General features: G+C 42.7%; 1 protein-coding gene across 5 annotated transcripts in view; it reads right to left on the bottom strand.

Annotated features, from left to right (window-relative positions):
• Nucleotides 1-9,609, bottom strand: part of Smyd2 (SET and MYND domain containing 2) — a 52,438-nt gene extending 42,829 nt beyond the window's left edge. For 2 of the 5 annotated variants that reach the window (XM_058577050.1, XM_046438468.2), the window contains exon 1: nucleotides 9,258-9,608. In XM_058577050.1, coding sequence (XP_058433033.1) covers nucleotides 9,258-9,430 — 173 coding nt within the window. In that variant the 5' untranslated portion in view covers nucleotides 9,431-9,608. Of the gene's footprint in view, nucleotides 1-9,257 lie in introns of all 5 variants that reach the window. The other 3 variants (XM_058577049.1, XM_046438467.2, XM_058577051.1) reach the window with 3 other exon arrangements.
• Nucleotides 9,610-15,957: the final 6,348 nt, after the last annotated feature.

Genomic DNA, 15,957 nt, shown 5'->3' with positions numbered 1-15,957 from the left:
CTGATGCTACCATGAAGCTCTATCAATGCCATTCTCTGAAGATTCAGAGAAAGACAAGGAGCAGGAGGATTTCGTCCCCATTTCTGTAGCTGGGTGTCTTGTAAAGTCTGAGCAAGTGCTGTAATCAATTAAATATTAGGCGAAATAAGTAGATTGTTTGTAAATCCTTACTTTCCTTGTTAATTGAAATGTTTACAATATTGAAAAAAACGCTAAAGATTTTCTTAAAAAATGATGTTTAGAAATGTTTACTGATGTGCATGGGTAAGCTATATTTCACTACCTTTCAAAATATGTCTATGTAAAGCTGCTGCTGGCTTTTTGTTTTGTTTTGTTTTTTGGTACTCGGTGCTTAACCACTGAGCTACACCCCTAGCCCTTTTTACTTTAACACAGTATGTTGCTAAATTGCTGAGGCTGGCCTCGAACTTGAAATCCCCCTGCTTCAGCCTCCTGAGTTGCTGGGATATGTGCTTGGCTGCTCTTTTAACATAATGCAGGAATGTTACAACTTCATTAGACTTCAGTATTATCTGATCAAAGCTCTTTTATTTTATGTAAGTCATGAACCAGGGTGTTATGGTTAAGCGTTCTGGTTAATTCCTGACAAATGGATTATCAATTTTCAACTCATTAAAATACTCAACCCCTGAACCTTACTGCCTTCTACACAACATTTTCCAAAATATAAAGTTCAAGGCACTGGGATAAAATAAAGATGAATAAAATCTACTAGGATATAAGGGATTTTCTTTCTCCTCCCCACCCCCCATTGTTTCCTAGGGATACAGAACACTGTATGTGCTCCATAAGGATTTTTAAATAATTTTTAAAAAAGAATCCCTACCCTCAGAGAGTTTATCATTGGTTCATAACTAAATTCCTATTACTACTGAGTTTTTTTTCTAAGAACATAAACTTATTACTGTGAACAGCAATTGTCAATATACTGCACATTTGTGGAACTGACAGGTAAGAGATTTTTCAGGTAGCAAATGGGCAAGTGTTTCTTTATAAAAACTTTCCCACATTCAGAAGTACCATCAAAATATGAGCCAGCATCCACATCCTGAAGACTCTTTCCTGGTGCTCAAAGATTGAAGAAAGTCCTTCCTATCCAAAAATATTTAATTTTGTCACAAATTTTAATGTAACTCCTGACAAGTGCCAGGATATTAAAAAAAAAAAAAAAAAAACACTTGGGATTTTTATTTGTCTTGGATGGAAACCTGCGCCTTGTTGGGCAGCCATATTTCTTTTCATGGTTCTCCTCCAAGAGAGGTCCACGTCTGCAAGTCCCAGTGTGAAATTCAACTCTCTAGCAGGCTGTCCTTTCCTCTCCTTCTCTCCTCCACACTAACTCCTATTCCCTGGGCACTTACGGGCTTCATGCATCAATGTCCGGGCTGATACACAATACTGTCTTAGTTATTATGATAAGCATTCATTTTGGTCTCGATGGACTATTATACCTGACAAAAATAAGCACTTATGAATTCTCAGATCCACTCTTTCCTTTAAGAACCCAAACTATTTTAATGGTTGCATGCAACATTTCTACTTAGTCATCTGAAACCTTCCACTTCACTACAAAAGTCACCAGATTTTATGTTAATAAATTGGCACAAGGAGTTCCTTACTATTTTAACATTTTTTGATTGAAGATTCTCAGGGACACAGCTGGATTCTCAGCGAATGCATGCCCTAAAAAGATAAGTTGTTTCCTGAACCTTCAAGACTTTTTTGTATTATTTTCCTGCTAAATTGCATATTCCTGTCCTTCAGAGCAGTCTTGAAGAGATCTGATTTCCTTCTGTTCTATTGTGTCCCTGTGAACGCCTTTGCAATTGAAAAGGAGGCCACGGAGGGTGGCAGGAACGGAGTCAGCAGAAGTTACACAAAGTGAGCTATGTGGCTTTGTGACTGGATAGAGCGCTAATGAGGCCAAGGTCACCGGTTCAACCCTGAAAAGGCAGGTACTTCAGTCAATTCCTGCTGGAGAACTGCACCCCTAAACTACTGCAGATTTTCTAGAAATCCAAAGATGTGAGAGCTGGGGATGTGGGTGGGAAGGGCACCAGGGACGTACAGAGGCTGAGAATGCAAGTCCCTGAGAGGGGAAGACCTTAGCACACCCAGCTCCCAGCAGTCCCAGAACAGGCCACCTGCTTGGGGGAAGCTGCTGAGCAGCCAGGCTCACTAGAGGAGGGCTGATTTCTGAACTCGGTTAAGTACAATAGGGTGCCTTGTTCTAGGTCCATCTAGTCCCTGGTGATTCGCAGGAAACATACACACATATTCAAAGATAGGCTATCTGTGACACGTGCAGGAAATGGAATTCTAAAAAAATCAGACAGGCCTTGCACATACCTGGTGAAAGCAAGTCTTAAACTAGGGAGTGTGATGGCCTCAACTCCACATCTGAGGTCCAAAAAGAAGGTATAGGAAAGAGGGAGAAAGAATTTAGTTATTCATTATTCCAGGAATATAAAGGATGCTTATAATTATCTACTGCCTCCTTGGAAGGCAGAAATAAAGTGATCTAAATTTGTGATTATTTATTTTTATATGCTACCAGAAAAAAGAATAGGGAGATTAACCTAAACCAAAGAGGTTAAGTATAAAATACTGAAATAAACTAGAAACTTTCTTTACAAGTCTCTGTTTCAAATTCTAAAAACAAGCATCTTTATTGTTTCAATTTCTCACCAATTCAGGGTTCTCATGAAGACCAGATTCCTGCCAAGCTACGGGACAGAGCCTAGATCCTTCCAAAGAAATTAAAGACTTCTTTAGCTTTTTGGAGGGAGAGGGTGCTAGGGATCAAATCCAGGCCTCACACATGCTAGGCAAGCACTCTACAACTGAGCTATATCCCCAGGCCTTTTTATTTTAAGACAGGTCTAATTGATGAGGTTGTCATTAAACTTGAGGTCCTCCTGCCTCAACCTCCAGATGGGTTGGTATTACATGTTTATGCCACAGCTGGCTCCCTCATTAAGGAACAACAGGCTTTCTTTCCTTTTTTTTTTTTTAAGCATTTTTAAAGAGTGTCTGATAGGGAGTATTCCTGTCCTGCAAGAATACCATCTGGGGCCTTGTAGTAGAACTGCAGCACAAATTCCATTTCCATACCTCACCTATGTAACATGTGTACCATGTTAGATTATGAGAATGGATTGAAGAAAAGAAAAAAGTTTATTCGTAGGTGTTGCCCTGCCACATAACACAGAAACAAACCCATTATATGCAGGTATAAAGGCACCGAAATGATGAACCGTAGTTTACTTCCAGCATAATATTTTAAAATATTTCAAGCACACAAAAAGACCAAAGTCTCATGTTCTTTTTACATATAACTATGTAATAGTTGATAAATACAAAAGAATGTATGTGGCTCTTAATGTTAAATCCAAAGCACTGTAACAAAACAATCTCTGAACCTGTATCAGCCTAAGATATAAATATGAGTGAGCTGAATCAATAGATTTTCTTAAAAACTTTTTTTTAAAGAGAGAGAGAGAGAGAGAAAATTTTTAAATATTTATTTTTCAGTTTTCGGTGGACACAACATCTTTATTTTATTTTATTTTATGTGGTGCTGAGAATCGAACCCAGCGCCCCGTGCATGCCAGGCAAGCGTGCTACCGCTTGAGCCACATCCCCAGTCCCAAAACTTTTTAAAACAGTGCATTAGTTTGTTTACAAACCTGTTGAGGGAGGGGCGAAACAAAAGAAAAGAGGACATAAAAATTGCATTTGCTCAAGAAGATATCAGAGATAAATTAAAGCCTCATCTCCAATGAACCACACACAGTGTGATTAAGTAGAATTAAGTGCCATGTAAACCACAGAGGGGGTACAGGCCAAAGGAGCACAAGAAGGAAAATCTCACTGGGGGCAGAAGATTTGGCTCTGTCCCTGAAGATCACAGAGTCTAACTCTTAGGAGGCACTCTCTCTCTCTCTATATATATATATATATGAATGATAAAAACAAAAAACCAAATATGTGAAACCCAGGGAAATCACTTAGCCTCTTCAATACTCAGCTTCTTTCTATGCAAAATGGGATAAAGCCCTGTCTACAACACTCATCCTTGGAAGGATCAAAATATGAACGTATCTGGAAACGCTTTACGAGCTGCAAAGAGCAAAGTGATTTAAAGGAATGTCATTTTATATGGGATCTTCATATTTTTTTTGATGGAAAGGATTTTGTGCAATTGCTTTCAGGAGGGAAAGGTGTTAGATGGTGGTTTTTAACTCTCCAGGGTTTGAATTTCACTTCAGGATATCCTGCTGCTAGTCTGTCTCTTTCATCTGAAATCGCTTCCAAATGTGAAGCTTGGTCACTGATTCCCTATAAACTGTAAGAGAAATTATATTCTCTGCATATGAAAAATATATGTGTTATGGCTCCTGGCACATTTGAAGTCTTAAAAGTATGGATCCCTGACATAGCTGAAAGAATCATGTTAAAAGTAAAGAGGAAAATGAAATCACAATATCTTTGCTATATGGAAAATTCTGTTCCATTTCTCTTCACAAATATTTGTTTAATCTTATGTTAAAACAGTATAAAAGTGTCTAAGAACTCTGGAGTTAGAAGAAGGTCTTCTTCAAGAGGCTTTACCTGTATAGATGTGTCATAGCATTTCCATTAGGATTTGCAACACAATGAAATATGATCCCAAACACCCATTATTATTTCTGGGGGACTCAAAATGAAGAAATGCTGGTTTCAACTCTGGGTCAGGCTGCTATGTTGGTAGGGCTTCAACCAGCAATAATTTGCCAATATCCTTCCCATTATCTTCCACTGCCACCCTACTGCTATAAATGCCCCTGAAATTATAATTTTTACCACAGGATTCAACTAAGCCAGGAGCATTTAGCCACAAGAGCTCATCAGATAAGAACAAGCAGGAGAGCAGGGTGACTGGCAGTTTACTAGCTGCCAGTATTGTGCTGAGAACCTGACTTTTAATCTCATTTAGGCTAGCTTGATAGGGTAGGTGCTAGAATGCAGATCTTATTTTACAGACAAAGGCACCTGGGAGTTCAGAGAGGTCAAGAAATAACCTACGTAAATAAGACAACCATCGGAAGGGAGGACACTAGAATTCAGATACAGTTAATGTGGCACAAAGTCCCTATTTCGCTATCTCTATCTAAATAAATAAAAAACTGGAAATATTGAAAGTAAAAACACATTATGTTATGGTTTGGATAGGAAGTGACCCCCCAATGATTCATGTATTGAAGGTTTGTTTGGTCCCCAAGTTCAGATGGGGATTTAGGGAAATAATTGGATCATAGGGCTCTGATCTCATCAGTGGATTAATCATCGATAGCTGGATGAATTACTGGGAGGTGAAGGCTGTGGGAAGGGGACCTAGTTGCAGGGAGTGGGTCCTTGGGGTCATGCCCTTGCACCCACCCCTGGGGCTTCCTGGCTGCATAAGGTGAACAGCTTTGCCCTTCAGGCCTCAACTCAGATCCAAAGTAATGAAGCCAGCCAGCCATGTCTGAAACTGTGAGCCAAATAAATCTTTCCTCTTTTAAGTTGTTTTTCTCGGGTATTTGTCACAGGGATACAAAGCTAACTCACACATAAATTTCCTTACCTAATATACAGGCAGCTGACTTTGTAGTCTTTAATGTAACCATTTAGAGGAAATCTGTTGTCTATTTTAATCTTATTATCCATTTTATAGAACTACATCTAAAAAGAAGGAAACCTATTATTGCATGTGTCCAATTTTCCATTCAGAAAGCATGATGATTTGAGAACATCTGAACTCATTTCTCCCCCTGGACAACTTTCAGAGAATGTTCTCTGAATAACTGGAATCACAGCAACCCTGGGGATAATGTCTCCTACCAATGCAGAGGTTCAGGTGGCCTGGACCAGGGCTACTTCAGAGAATTTCAAGACAACACCATCGGGCTGGGAGCGTGGGTTAGTGGTACAGCATTTGCCTCATATGCGTGAGACCCTGGGTTCGATCCTCAGCACCACATAGAATAAATAAGTGAAATAAAAGTATTGTGTCCAACTACAACTAATAAATAAATAAATAAATAAATAAATAAATAAATAAAAGACAACACCATCAAGATTTCATGACCCTTAATAATGAAGATAATGGCAAAGTTTACTTTGCCCGTCTGATAAAACAATCGGAAAGATAAGATGAAGGTTATTAAAGATTAAGGGAAAAGTCTTTACAGCTGCTTATAACATGACATCCTAAAGATAGTGTTTTGCTCACCCAAGTATTTCAGTTTTTAAAAACAATCACTTTAAGAGAGTCAGACATAACAGAAATTCACTACAACTGGGTTTTAACACCTCTATTCCAAGGAGGCCCAGGAGGGCTTCCAAGTTTCACCATGCTCAGAATAAGCAAACAAAGAAAAACAAAATTCATGGTCTTAAGTGACCCATGAACCCAGAGAATAAGGATCATGAGGCAGACATCTGCCCATCTACCCTCTATGTAACTGCATATCTTTTTAAAACCTGCCACAAAAATTTAACCATGGGTGTGCATCCTGCACATGTGCACCTACACAGGCACATTTGTGAATAAAACATATCAAGGGGTCAGCTCTCCGACAGGGACAGCTCCTAGTAGAAGACATTTATATTTTTAGAAGCTGCCTTATAGCACCTGAGATAAAATACACATCTTCCCCAGTGTCATCCACCAAACTGGGAAAATGTGATACTAATTTCAACCTCCTGAGACAAGTCTTTGAATTGTCCTGGTAATAAAAAAAATACTATTTAGCAGAAAGCTAAGAATTTCCAATTATTTTTCAATTTATAGAATACATTCATTCATGAAGAAATCATTTTTCACCTTTGAAATAAGTTACATTCTGATATAACCAATATGACATAGAAAAATCTGGATGGCTCATTGATCTCAAAGAATACTATTTATATTAAACTTCTGGCACAAGAATAGATAAGGGGTAGTTTTCTTTTAGGTATGTGGGACAGGGAGAGGTAGTAGATTTTGACATGTATGCGGTATTTGTAGATTTCTGCTCCTACTCCTGTGAGGCCCTGTGGAAGCCCATGTGATCTCCTAATACCTCGGGACTGGTTTGTTTTCAGTCATATAAAAATAGTTAACAAAGAAACTGGTGCTGAATCAATTAGAATGATCTAACCATTACTTTTAAACTAACTGGATTTAACAGAAAGTAAAGTGTAGGCAGGCACCCTTGTGTTTCTAAATGAATGGGTCTCCTGAGTAGATTTCTTGTGTATTACTTTACTTGATTTCAAATGACTGAGGAGAGAGAGAAAAGGAACTATACATGTAGAAGTTCACCTAAGCCAAACAGAAAGGGGTGGAAGTGCAGTAGTACCACCTCATTCCATGTGGCAGCCCTAGAGAGGGGCCTAAGGCAATGGTTAGTGACACTAACAAATGTCAATCATAAAAATGTAAAAAATGGGGCACCAAACTTTGTCATGTGTGGTAGAATACCTGAGACAGGATGGTGATTAGAGAAGCTGCATCTGACAGTACATTAACAATCTAAGGTTGGGTTGTGTATATGTAGTAGATACAATTAGAACACTCAGCCAAAGAGAAACATCTCTCAGTTCCTCTTCTCCCTTTAAATTCAGAGATTTGATCTTTAATTCATTGGAGAAGATTAGCAACCATCCTATGTGTACCTACTAAGCACCTGCCATGCAGAGTCTTATCTCATCCCAAGGCTTCCAGGAATCACCAGGATCCCTAGCGGGAGGCTCCTTCTATGCTGGGTCACCTGCTTTGCTCCCGCCACTGCAGACACCCACACTGCTGCAGACTCCGAGCCACAGCAAGGCTCAGAAGATCAAGGGACCAGTCGCAGCAGCCTTTTTAACTTTGGGAAAACCCAATGCTCACTTCACTCAAACGTCGCAAAGTGGTGCCATGACCCTTTAGCTCTTGGCTCACCAATTCAAAGAGCCACATCACATACAGCCCTTCAGCTGCCCACGGCATGATTCTGTGTCTAGTTCCTTTCCAGGTCCCCCCAAGCGGAAGACAGTTCTGGCAGGGAGTCCAGGCAAGATTACTATAATATTCAGCCTTTGTCCCTTCTTTTGCTATGTCTTATTATAGAATGAGGCACACAGGTCTTAGAGATTGTGCTTCAGTGTATGCTGGCCTTGAGACCTGTACCCAAAAGGTACCTGCAGGACCTCAGGTCTGCATAATCTAGCCCAGAAATCTCCATTTCAAAGATGAAGAAACTGAGGTTCAAAGAGAGTAAAGCAAAGTCACTTCCTCAGATAGCAGTGGAAGACCTGGTACAAACTTGACTCCAACATCATGCCTCCTGCCTTAGTAAATGTACAGACCACCTACGAGGAGGGGAAAACAGTAACACTGAAGCCAGTTTCCATCCCCTAATTAATGGCATAAGTGTGTGTATACACAACATACTTTGTGGTTGTCATCTGTAAAATGAAGGGAGACAGGATCAGATTGGTGTTTTCTGGTGCTCCTTTCAGTTCTGAAACTGTCATAAGTCTTGTTTAACTATGGGTATGTTAATATGTATGTACAGGTCATACATTGGAATATGGACATCATATACAGTAACGTTACAATTAACTAATGTTTCCACCACACATTTTGCCTCATCTCCCCAGCGACCATGTTTTCCTAATCGTAAACAAGGGCGAGATATGTGTTACCATTGCAGCTCCTGAGAATCACGAGTGTCCCCTAGGCTTCTCCTAATACCCACTGAAGAGCAAGAAGGAACAGGGGTCATGTACTTTACATATCAACTCATTAAATTCCTTGAAGGAAATGGCCAAACCAAAGCAGGGTTGGACTGTGGGGGACAGAACACACTTCAGGAAGCACAGTTAAAGGTGACAGACTGTGGCTGCTCGAATCTGGGGTCCCCCGCTGCCAGTGCACCCAATGGGCCGGGCATGCCATGCTCAGAACAAGCTTGGCTCCAAGCTCAGCTTTGAGGGCAGGAACCTACACGCCCAGTTTGCATATTCTACGCTAGCGCTTGTAAACGTGCAGTGGAAACTTGGCTCCAGTCCCCAAGAGCACGTGGCCCTAGCGGGCGTGGGGCTGAAAAGGAGCGGGTCGCTCCCGGAGCCCGCCCTACCCAGCGGCCGCAGCCCTGGCGGCCGGCGCTAGGACCCCGGGCGCCCCGCGCACTTCCTCCCGCGGCGGTCCGCGCCGCCCGCTCCCGCCCGCCGCCGCCGCCTACCTGGCGAAGCAGTACTCGCAGTGGTTGCCCCGCTCATTGACCGTGAGCACGTAGGCGTAAGCCGGGCAGGAGAAGAGCAAGTCCCCCACCTGGAAGGGCTGCAGGGCCCGCAGCCCCCTGCCCTTACCCGGGCTGCAGAACCGCTCCAGGCCGCCGTGGCCCTCGGCCCTCATGGTGGCAGCGGGCAGGCGGGCGGGCGCGCGCGAAGGGGCGCCGGCGCCGCTGTGCCCGGGCTGCGGCTCCCCGCGAGCTGTTATTGGAGACGCGTCACCCTGAGCTGCGGGGGGCGGGGTGGGAAGCCGCCGAGACGCCGCGGCCGCCCGCGCCCCGGAAGGGACGGCGTCCCCGCCCGGGCCTCGCGCGCCCCGGGGGAGGGGCAGCCTCGGCGCCCGCCCCCCCCGCCCCGCGCGGACCCCCGGTCCCGCCCGCACGCGCCCCGCCGCTTCCGGTGCAGCCGACCTCCGCTGCCGAGCGAGGGCGGGAGGCGGGTGCGCCCCGGCGGCGACCCCCAGCCGGCCACGGGCGGCGAGGTCGAGTGGGCCAGGGCAGGTGTCCCGGAGCTCCGCTGCGACGTCGGCCCGGCCCAACGGATGCCGCGCGCCTGGCAGCTAGAAGGGGGCCCAGACCGTTCTCCACACTGTTCTCAGGTCTTTGTTTAAGACCGTGGGGGGACTGCTCCCGGAGCCCCGAGGAGAAACTGGCAAAGGGGAAACAGTGGAAAAGTTTGGAATGCCGAGGGAGCAAGACGGCTTTCCCAAGGTTTTTAACCCGTGTGAGGCCTTAAGGGGAGCGGGGTTGGCCCTCTGCCCCTCTAGTGGAAGTTAGTTGTCTGGACGGAAGAGGAAGTGCGCTGCTCAGCCCACTCTCTGAACGCTGCAGAGGAAGCAGGAGATAACCTTGCCTTCAAGGAACTTGGACTCTTGTTGGGGCCAGTAGCATGGTGGCCAGAATACTGCACTAAAACTTGCTGTGGTTGTGGTGAGCCTGACCTCCCACCAGCTGTGATCTTAGAAAGGCCATTTAGGTTACCAGTCACAGAGGATTTAAAACACCATAAAAAGCTGGTGAACAGTGCCTAGCATATAAGTCCTTTACACAGGCATGCTGTTATTCATATGGGAAAGAATACAGTATTCCACATAGCCATAAAGGCTGAGATTAATGTGCGTGTTGTTTTTTTTTTAAAGTGTGGAGAGATGATATAGCAGAAGACACTACAAACTATGATCTCAAACTGTGATGTACCTTTAAGTTCATAATTAATCTAGAAAAGGAAAAGAATATGATTTGGAGTGTATCATATGATCAGTAGAATTTGGGGCACACCAATAAAATTCCTTTTATTAATGACAAAGGCCTCTAGCCCTCCTTCGTGAAGTGAAAAAGAGTGGATATGAATTAATTTATGCATTTTTAAAAGCATTGACTGACTTATGGACCAATCATTGAGAAAGAAGGAAGGACCAAAATAGCACCGGACCTTGTATCTGATACACTCAAAGCCAATAATAATTACCATTAGTTATTGAGCATAGGAGCCAGGCATTAAGCACATTTCAGTAATCCTTACAACAGTGAGTTAGGTCTTATTAATGTCTCCCACTTCCAACATTAGAAAACTAAGACTCAGACATGATTTCTAAAAATTGCTTACAATAAATTGATTTCAAATTCATTCTGAATTTGAGGCCATCCTCCTAACCACAATGTTTTTACAAACACAATTCATTGGTACAAGTATTATTACAGTAGCTGTACTAAGTGTTCTATGAAAATACAGGCAGTGGGTGGCAAATTAAGCCTAGAGAATGTTCAAGAGTGCACTATATTCAAGTAACATTTATTTGACCTGAGCCTGAGGAATGGACAGTACTCTGCAAGTGGAGGAGGAGAGATGAATGTTCTGGGCAGAGAGAAGTGCATTCAAAGACAGGAACCTGAAAGAACAAAGTGTGTAGTGGGGCCTACTGAGCAGTTCTGAATAGAGAATAGGTTCTCAAGAGGACAGAGGTGAGGTAAGAACAGTGGAAAGGCATCTTCTCCAGAGGTGAGTTTCATCCTAGAGGACACATGGAGCCATTGAAAGTGCTTGAATGGAATGTTAACACAACCAATCCAGTGTTTTAGTCTGATTTCTGCTACCAGCATTGCAGCATAGAAGGGGAGAGACTGAAACACAGGACCACCATTTAAAGTCTTATGCAAAATTCCATTGGTTTGAAGAAGCATGGCCTATATAAAAGACTAAGACATAAAAGGATTGGAACAGAGCTGGAAGGCGGGTGTTCAGTATTTTAGTTAGTTCTTCTTGGCCAAGTGCTATCGTTTGAATATAATTTGTCCCCACCAATACTCATGTTGAAATTTGACTCTCAATATGGTAGTATTGGGGGGCCTTTTGGGACATGCATAGGTCATGGGGTGCTGCCCTCAGGAATAGATTATGTCCCCTTCTGTGTGAGTTAGGTTTCTAAGGAATGTTTTAGTTCTTGAGCAAGCAAGTTCTTCTAAAGTGGACCTTTATAAGAACTGATGTACTTCCCTTGGTCTCTCTTGCCATATGCCCTCTCTTCCACATGTGCTGCCGGCCCTTCTGCTTTTCTGCCATATATGGAACAGGACATGACCCTCACCAGAACCTGAGCAAGATGTTGCTGCCATGCTCTTGGGCCTCTGGAACTATGAGCTAATTAAATCTTTAAAAAAAAAAAAAATCCAGTCTCATTTGTTTAGTGACAGTAACAGAACAGACTAACACCAGGCTGTAGGAGTTCATCTCTGCAATACAAAAACTCTGACAGGTTCCAGGCTACTATGCTAGATGGGCTTTACTCCAGTCACATTATCCAAGTCCATTGTGACAATTGTGTTTGTGTGTGTGTGTGTGTGTGTGTTTAATACCTTTATTTTATTTACTTGTTTATTTTTATGTGGCTGAGGATTGAACCCAGTGCCTCACACATGTGAGGCAAGAGCCTCTGAGCTACAGCCCCAGCCTCACCATTGTGTTTTCTTACTGGTGGATAGTATATACAAAGGAAAGAGTTTTCTCAAATCTTAGAAGCTTCTGAATAAACATCTACCTAGGAAAATCATGGATATATTTTTGGATGATAAAGTTGTTTTTTTTTTTTTTTAACATCCACTTTTCTGAAGGCTCTAACCAATCCAAAGATGAAAAATCTGACAGAAGTCAACAAACAACAGACATTTTTACTATAGTAGAAAATTTACTGTTTCAGGGATTGAAAATTGTGCAAAGTAATCTGTTTGTTCATTTTTATTACACGTAGTTTGCCTCTTTCATTGGGACAGATTACAACAGCTGAGGGGGCAAAAAAAACAATAACACAGGGAGTTATCTTTCCAGGTGAGTAGTGGCTCCAACAGACTTAATCTTGTGGGTGGATGGAGGTGACCGTCATATGAGAACACTGGAAAAGAAGCAGCCTCATTTCAGAAAAATCCCTGTGCTGAACTTAAGTGACTTTACCTGGGAATGGTCAGTGAAGCAATAGCCATGACTTTAGGAGCTTAAATTACGAATAAAACTGTGTTTAAAATAAACAGCCAAGGAATGGCAACCAATCAGCAGGGGCAACCGATGACAGCACTCTTCATGTAGCTCATACTTATCACTGCCACCCTGCATTCTTACATTCCGTGAAAGAAGCCATGGTGCTGCCAGGACCCAGCCACATTTTCCACTCCCAGCTTCGCATGGCTTGGAGAGGAGTTTGACATTACTTTGCCTGAAATGCTGGAGAAGTGGTACCAGGATGAAGGCCCCCTTTGCTTGATTTCTCCAGCCTGGAAGTTGATCTAATTCATGAGTAAAACATCCTTCCAAACAGGGATTAGCACATGAAAGAAATAGCTCTGGCTCAGGGAAATGAAGTCTTAGCAAAGAAGGAATACCAATGAACACAGATAGGGGACCTCTACCCATGCTGCTGGGCCTCTGCATGCCTTTCATTTATTGAGTACATTTTGTGTACTTCCACACTATGATGGACCCTAGTCATATAATGGTAAAAAGATCAATGTGCATGTGAATAGTTATGAAGTAGCTAAATAAGGTGCTCAAAGATACTAGGTCCTTATCCATGGAACCTGTAAACATTACCTTATATGATTTTTAAATGATTTTACAGATGTATTAAATTAAGGATTGGAAATAGAGGATCCTGGACTATCCAGGTGGGCCCTCAATGTAGTCAGGAGGATCTTCATGGGAGAGGAAGAAGGAGATTGAACATGGACAGAAGAGGAGGAAGCAACATGACTACAGAGGCAGAGATTGGATTGGTGTGGCTATAAGCCAAAGGATTCCAGAAGCTGGAAGAGACAAGGATATTCCCCCTGGAGCCTCTGGAAACCCTGCTGACAACTCGATTTCAGCTCAGCGATGCTGAGTTTAGACTTCTGGCCTCCGGAACTGTGAGAGGATACATTTCTGATGTTCTAAGCTGACCTGTTTGTGGTAATTTGTCATAGCAGCCACAGAAAACTAATACAATTTATAAAACAATAAAATTTTAATACAGGGTTGAACAAAGTACCATTGAAAGCTTCGTTATGTACCTGACATGCCAGCTGTTTCTGAAGGAAAAAAAAAAACTGAACAGAGCAAAGAGGCCTCCCCAAATGGATTAAAGACATTAAAGGTGCAAAGTCACTGGGATAGGAGATAATTTGACAATCTAGGGAACGGTTTTCTTTTATTTAACAAATGTTTACGGAGCTCTGGCAGTGTAGCAGGTGCGCCTTTGAAATCTATTCTCATTTAATCCTCCTAAATCATGTGTCCAAGCAAAGCCAGTTGTCTGGTAATGACTCCATGCCCTGGACCATGCCACTGTGCTGCCTCCCTGTTCAGCCAGAGCCACAACCCTGGGTCAGGGATGTCTGATGCGGAGTGGCCCTGTGCTGAAGTCATGTGCTTAGCAGTTTGATCACACGATGTAAGCACCATGGAGTCAGAGAAGAATTTTGTCAGACATGATCAGATTTTTCCTTTAGAAAGGTTGTTTGCATAGCTGAATAGAGAACAATTTATAAGGGGCTGAGAGGAAAGAGAGAAAGAACTAAGGAATGCTATGCAATAGTGGTTCAGGGAGAAATGATACTGGTGTGAGCAGGACAGTGATAGTAAGGAGGAAGAAGAGAAAGGAGAGGGGGGAATGTGAGCCATGGATACCATGTCTGAGGGACTTTAGGGTTTAGCTCAGGGGCAGAGTGCTTGCCTAGCATGTCTTGATCTTGGACTTCCCAGCTTCTAGAACTGTGAGCAATAACTGATATTTAGTTATAGCAGCCAGAATAGACTAAGACACCACTCAAGAGCATCACTGGGAATGAGAACAAGAGACACACAGGGACCTGTGTGGATTGATAACCAAGGACCAGACTTTCCCATCCCTGCCAAACAGTTCATACCTTAGCATCATGGAACCACCAAGAGAGACAGAAATCGACTGAGATGATGACTTTACTACCCAGAGAAAATAAGGGGTCCTAATGAAAATTGTCACAGTTTCTTAAATACATCAGGCTGTAGATGCACTTCATCTGGATGGCTTGTTCCCATTCCATGTGCCTCAGTTACTGCTGTTAAAGATATTATCTTAAAATAAGTACTATGATAATGACTCTTTCTGCTGAAGACCTTACAGTCTCCATTTACTGTCTACCTCTTCAAGGCCAAGTTCTTCTGGCTGGCTTTAAAAACCCAACTTCTATCTTACTCAGATTGAGTTCTACCTATTCTGAGAAGCCATCTCCAACATTTCTTATAATCATCTATCTCTACTTCTTAAGGCAAGTGTTATCTGGGCATATAATCACCAACTCTGTAGATATATGAATCATCAACTTGGAGTGTGGTGTGTGTGTGTGTGTGTGTGTGTGTGTGTACAAACAGCTAATCATCTACCCATCTGTCTGTCTACCCATATTAGTTAAAAGATCTTTAAAGGAAAATAGTATGTATTCTGTGTGGATAAAATGATGCTTTTTATGTGTTAATAGTTTCTGAGTGACTGAAGAAGTACTGAAGTGATTAATAAAGTTTTGATGGGTGGTGGCCATTTGATTTTAAGAATATGTTATAGGAGTAAGAGGTTTTTTTGTGGGGGAGGGGTGCTGCCAGGAATTGAACCCAGGGGTACTTAACCACTGAGCAACAATCCCAGCCCTTTTATTTATTTATTTTATTATTTTTAGACAGGGTCTCTCTCAGTTGCTGAGGCTGGCTTTGAACTTGGGATCCTCCTGCCTCAGCCTCCTGAGCTGCTGGAATTATAGGCATGCCACCTCACCCAGCCAGGGTAAAGGTAAGGTTTTTAACATAGCTCCTAGATTTTATTAAATTCGAAGAATGAGTAATGATGTACAGCCCTGGACCTGCTGGTGGGACAGGTAGGTAAAGGGTTCCCCCAGGAAGAGAACACAAGCCCTTCCAGCTGCCCCCCCACCCCAAGATACCAATAAGAGCAGGGGAAAGCAGCAATTCAAAAAGCATTGCCCACAAATATACAAGGTAGCAAGCCTATAAGGAGTTTAAAGAGAGCAATATCCTTATTGATCAGAATCTTTATTTTGAGGTAATTAGTTATAAATGTGATGAGTTCTAAGTGTTGGCTTGGAATGCCTGTGAACCAAAGGCACCCATGCTGTGCTCTGTGGGAAGCAGAGATGT

Source organism: Marmota monax, unplaced genomic scaffold (genome assembly GCF_021218885.2).
Source record: "Marmota monax isolate L192 unplaced genomic scaffold, Marmota_monax_Labrador192_F-V1.1 WCK01_AAM20220418_F8-fsc00118, whole genome shotgun sequence".
Taxonomy (NCBI): domain Eukaryota; kingdom Metazoa; phylum Chordata; class Mammalia; order Rodentia; family Sciuridae; genus Marmota; species Marmota monax.
Note: the sequence above shows the minus strand (reverse complement) of the source record. Positions and strands in the feature narration are given on the sequence as shown.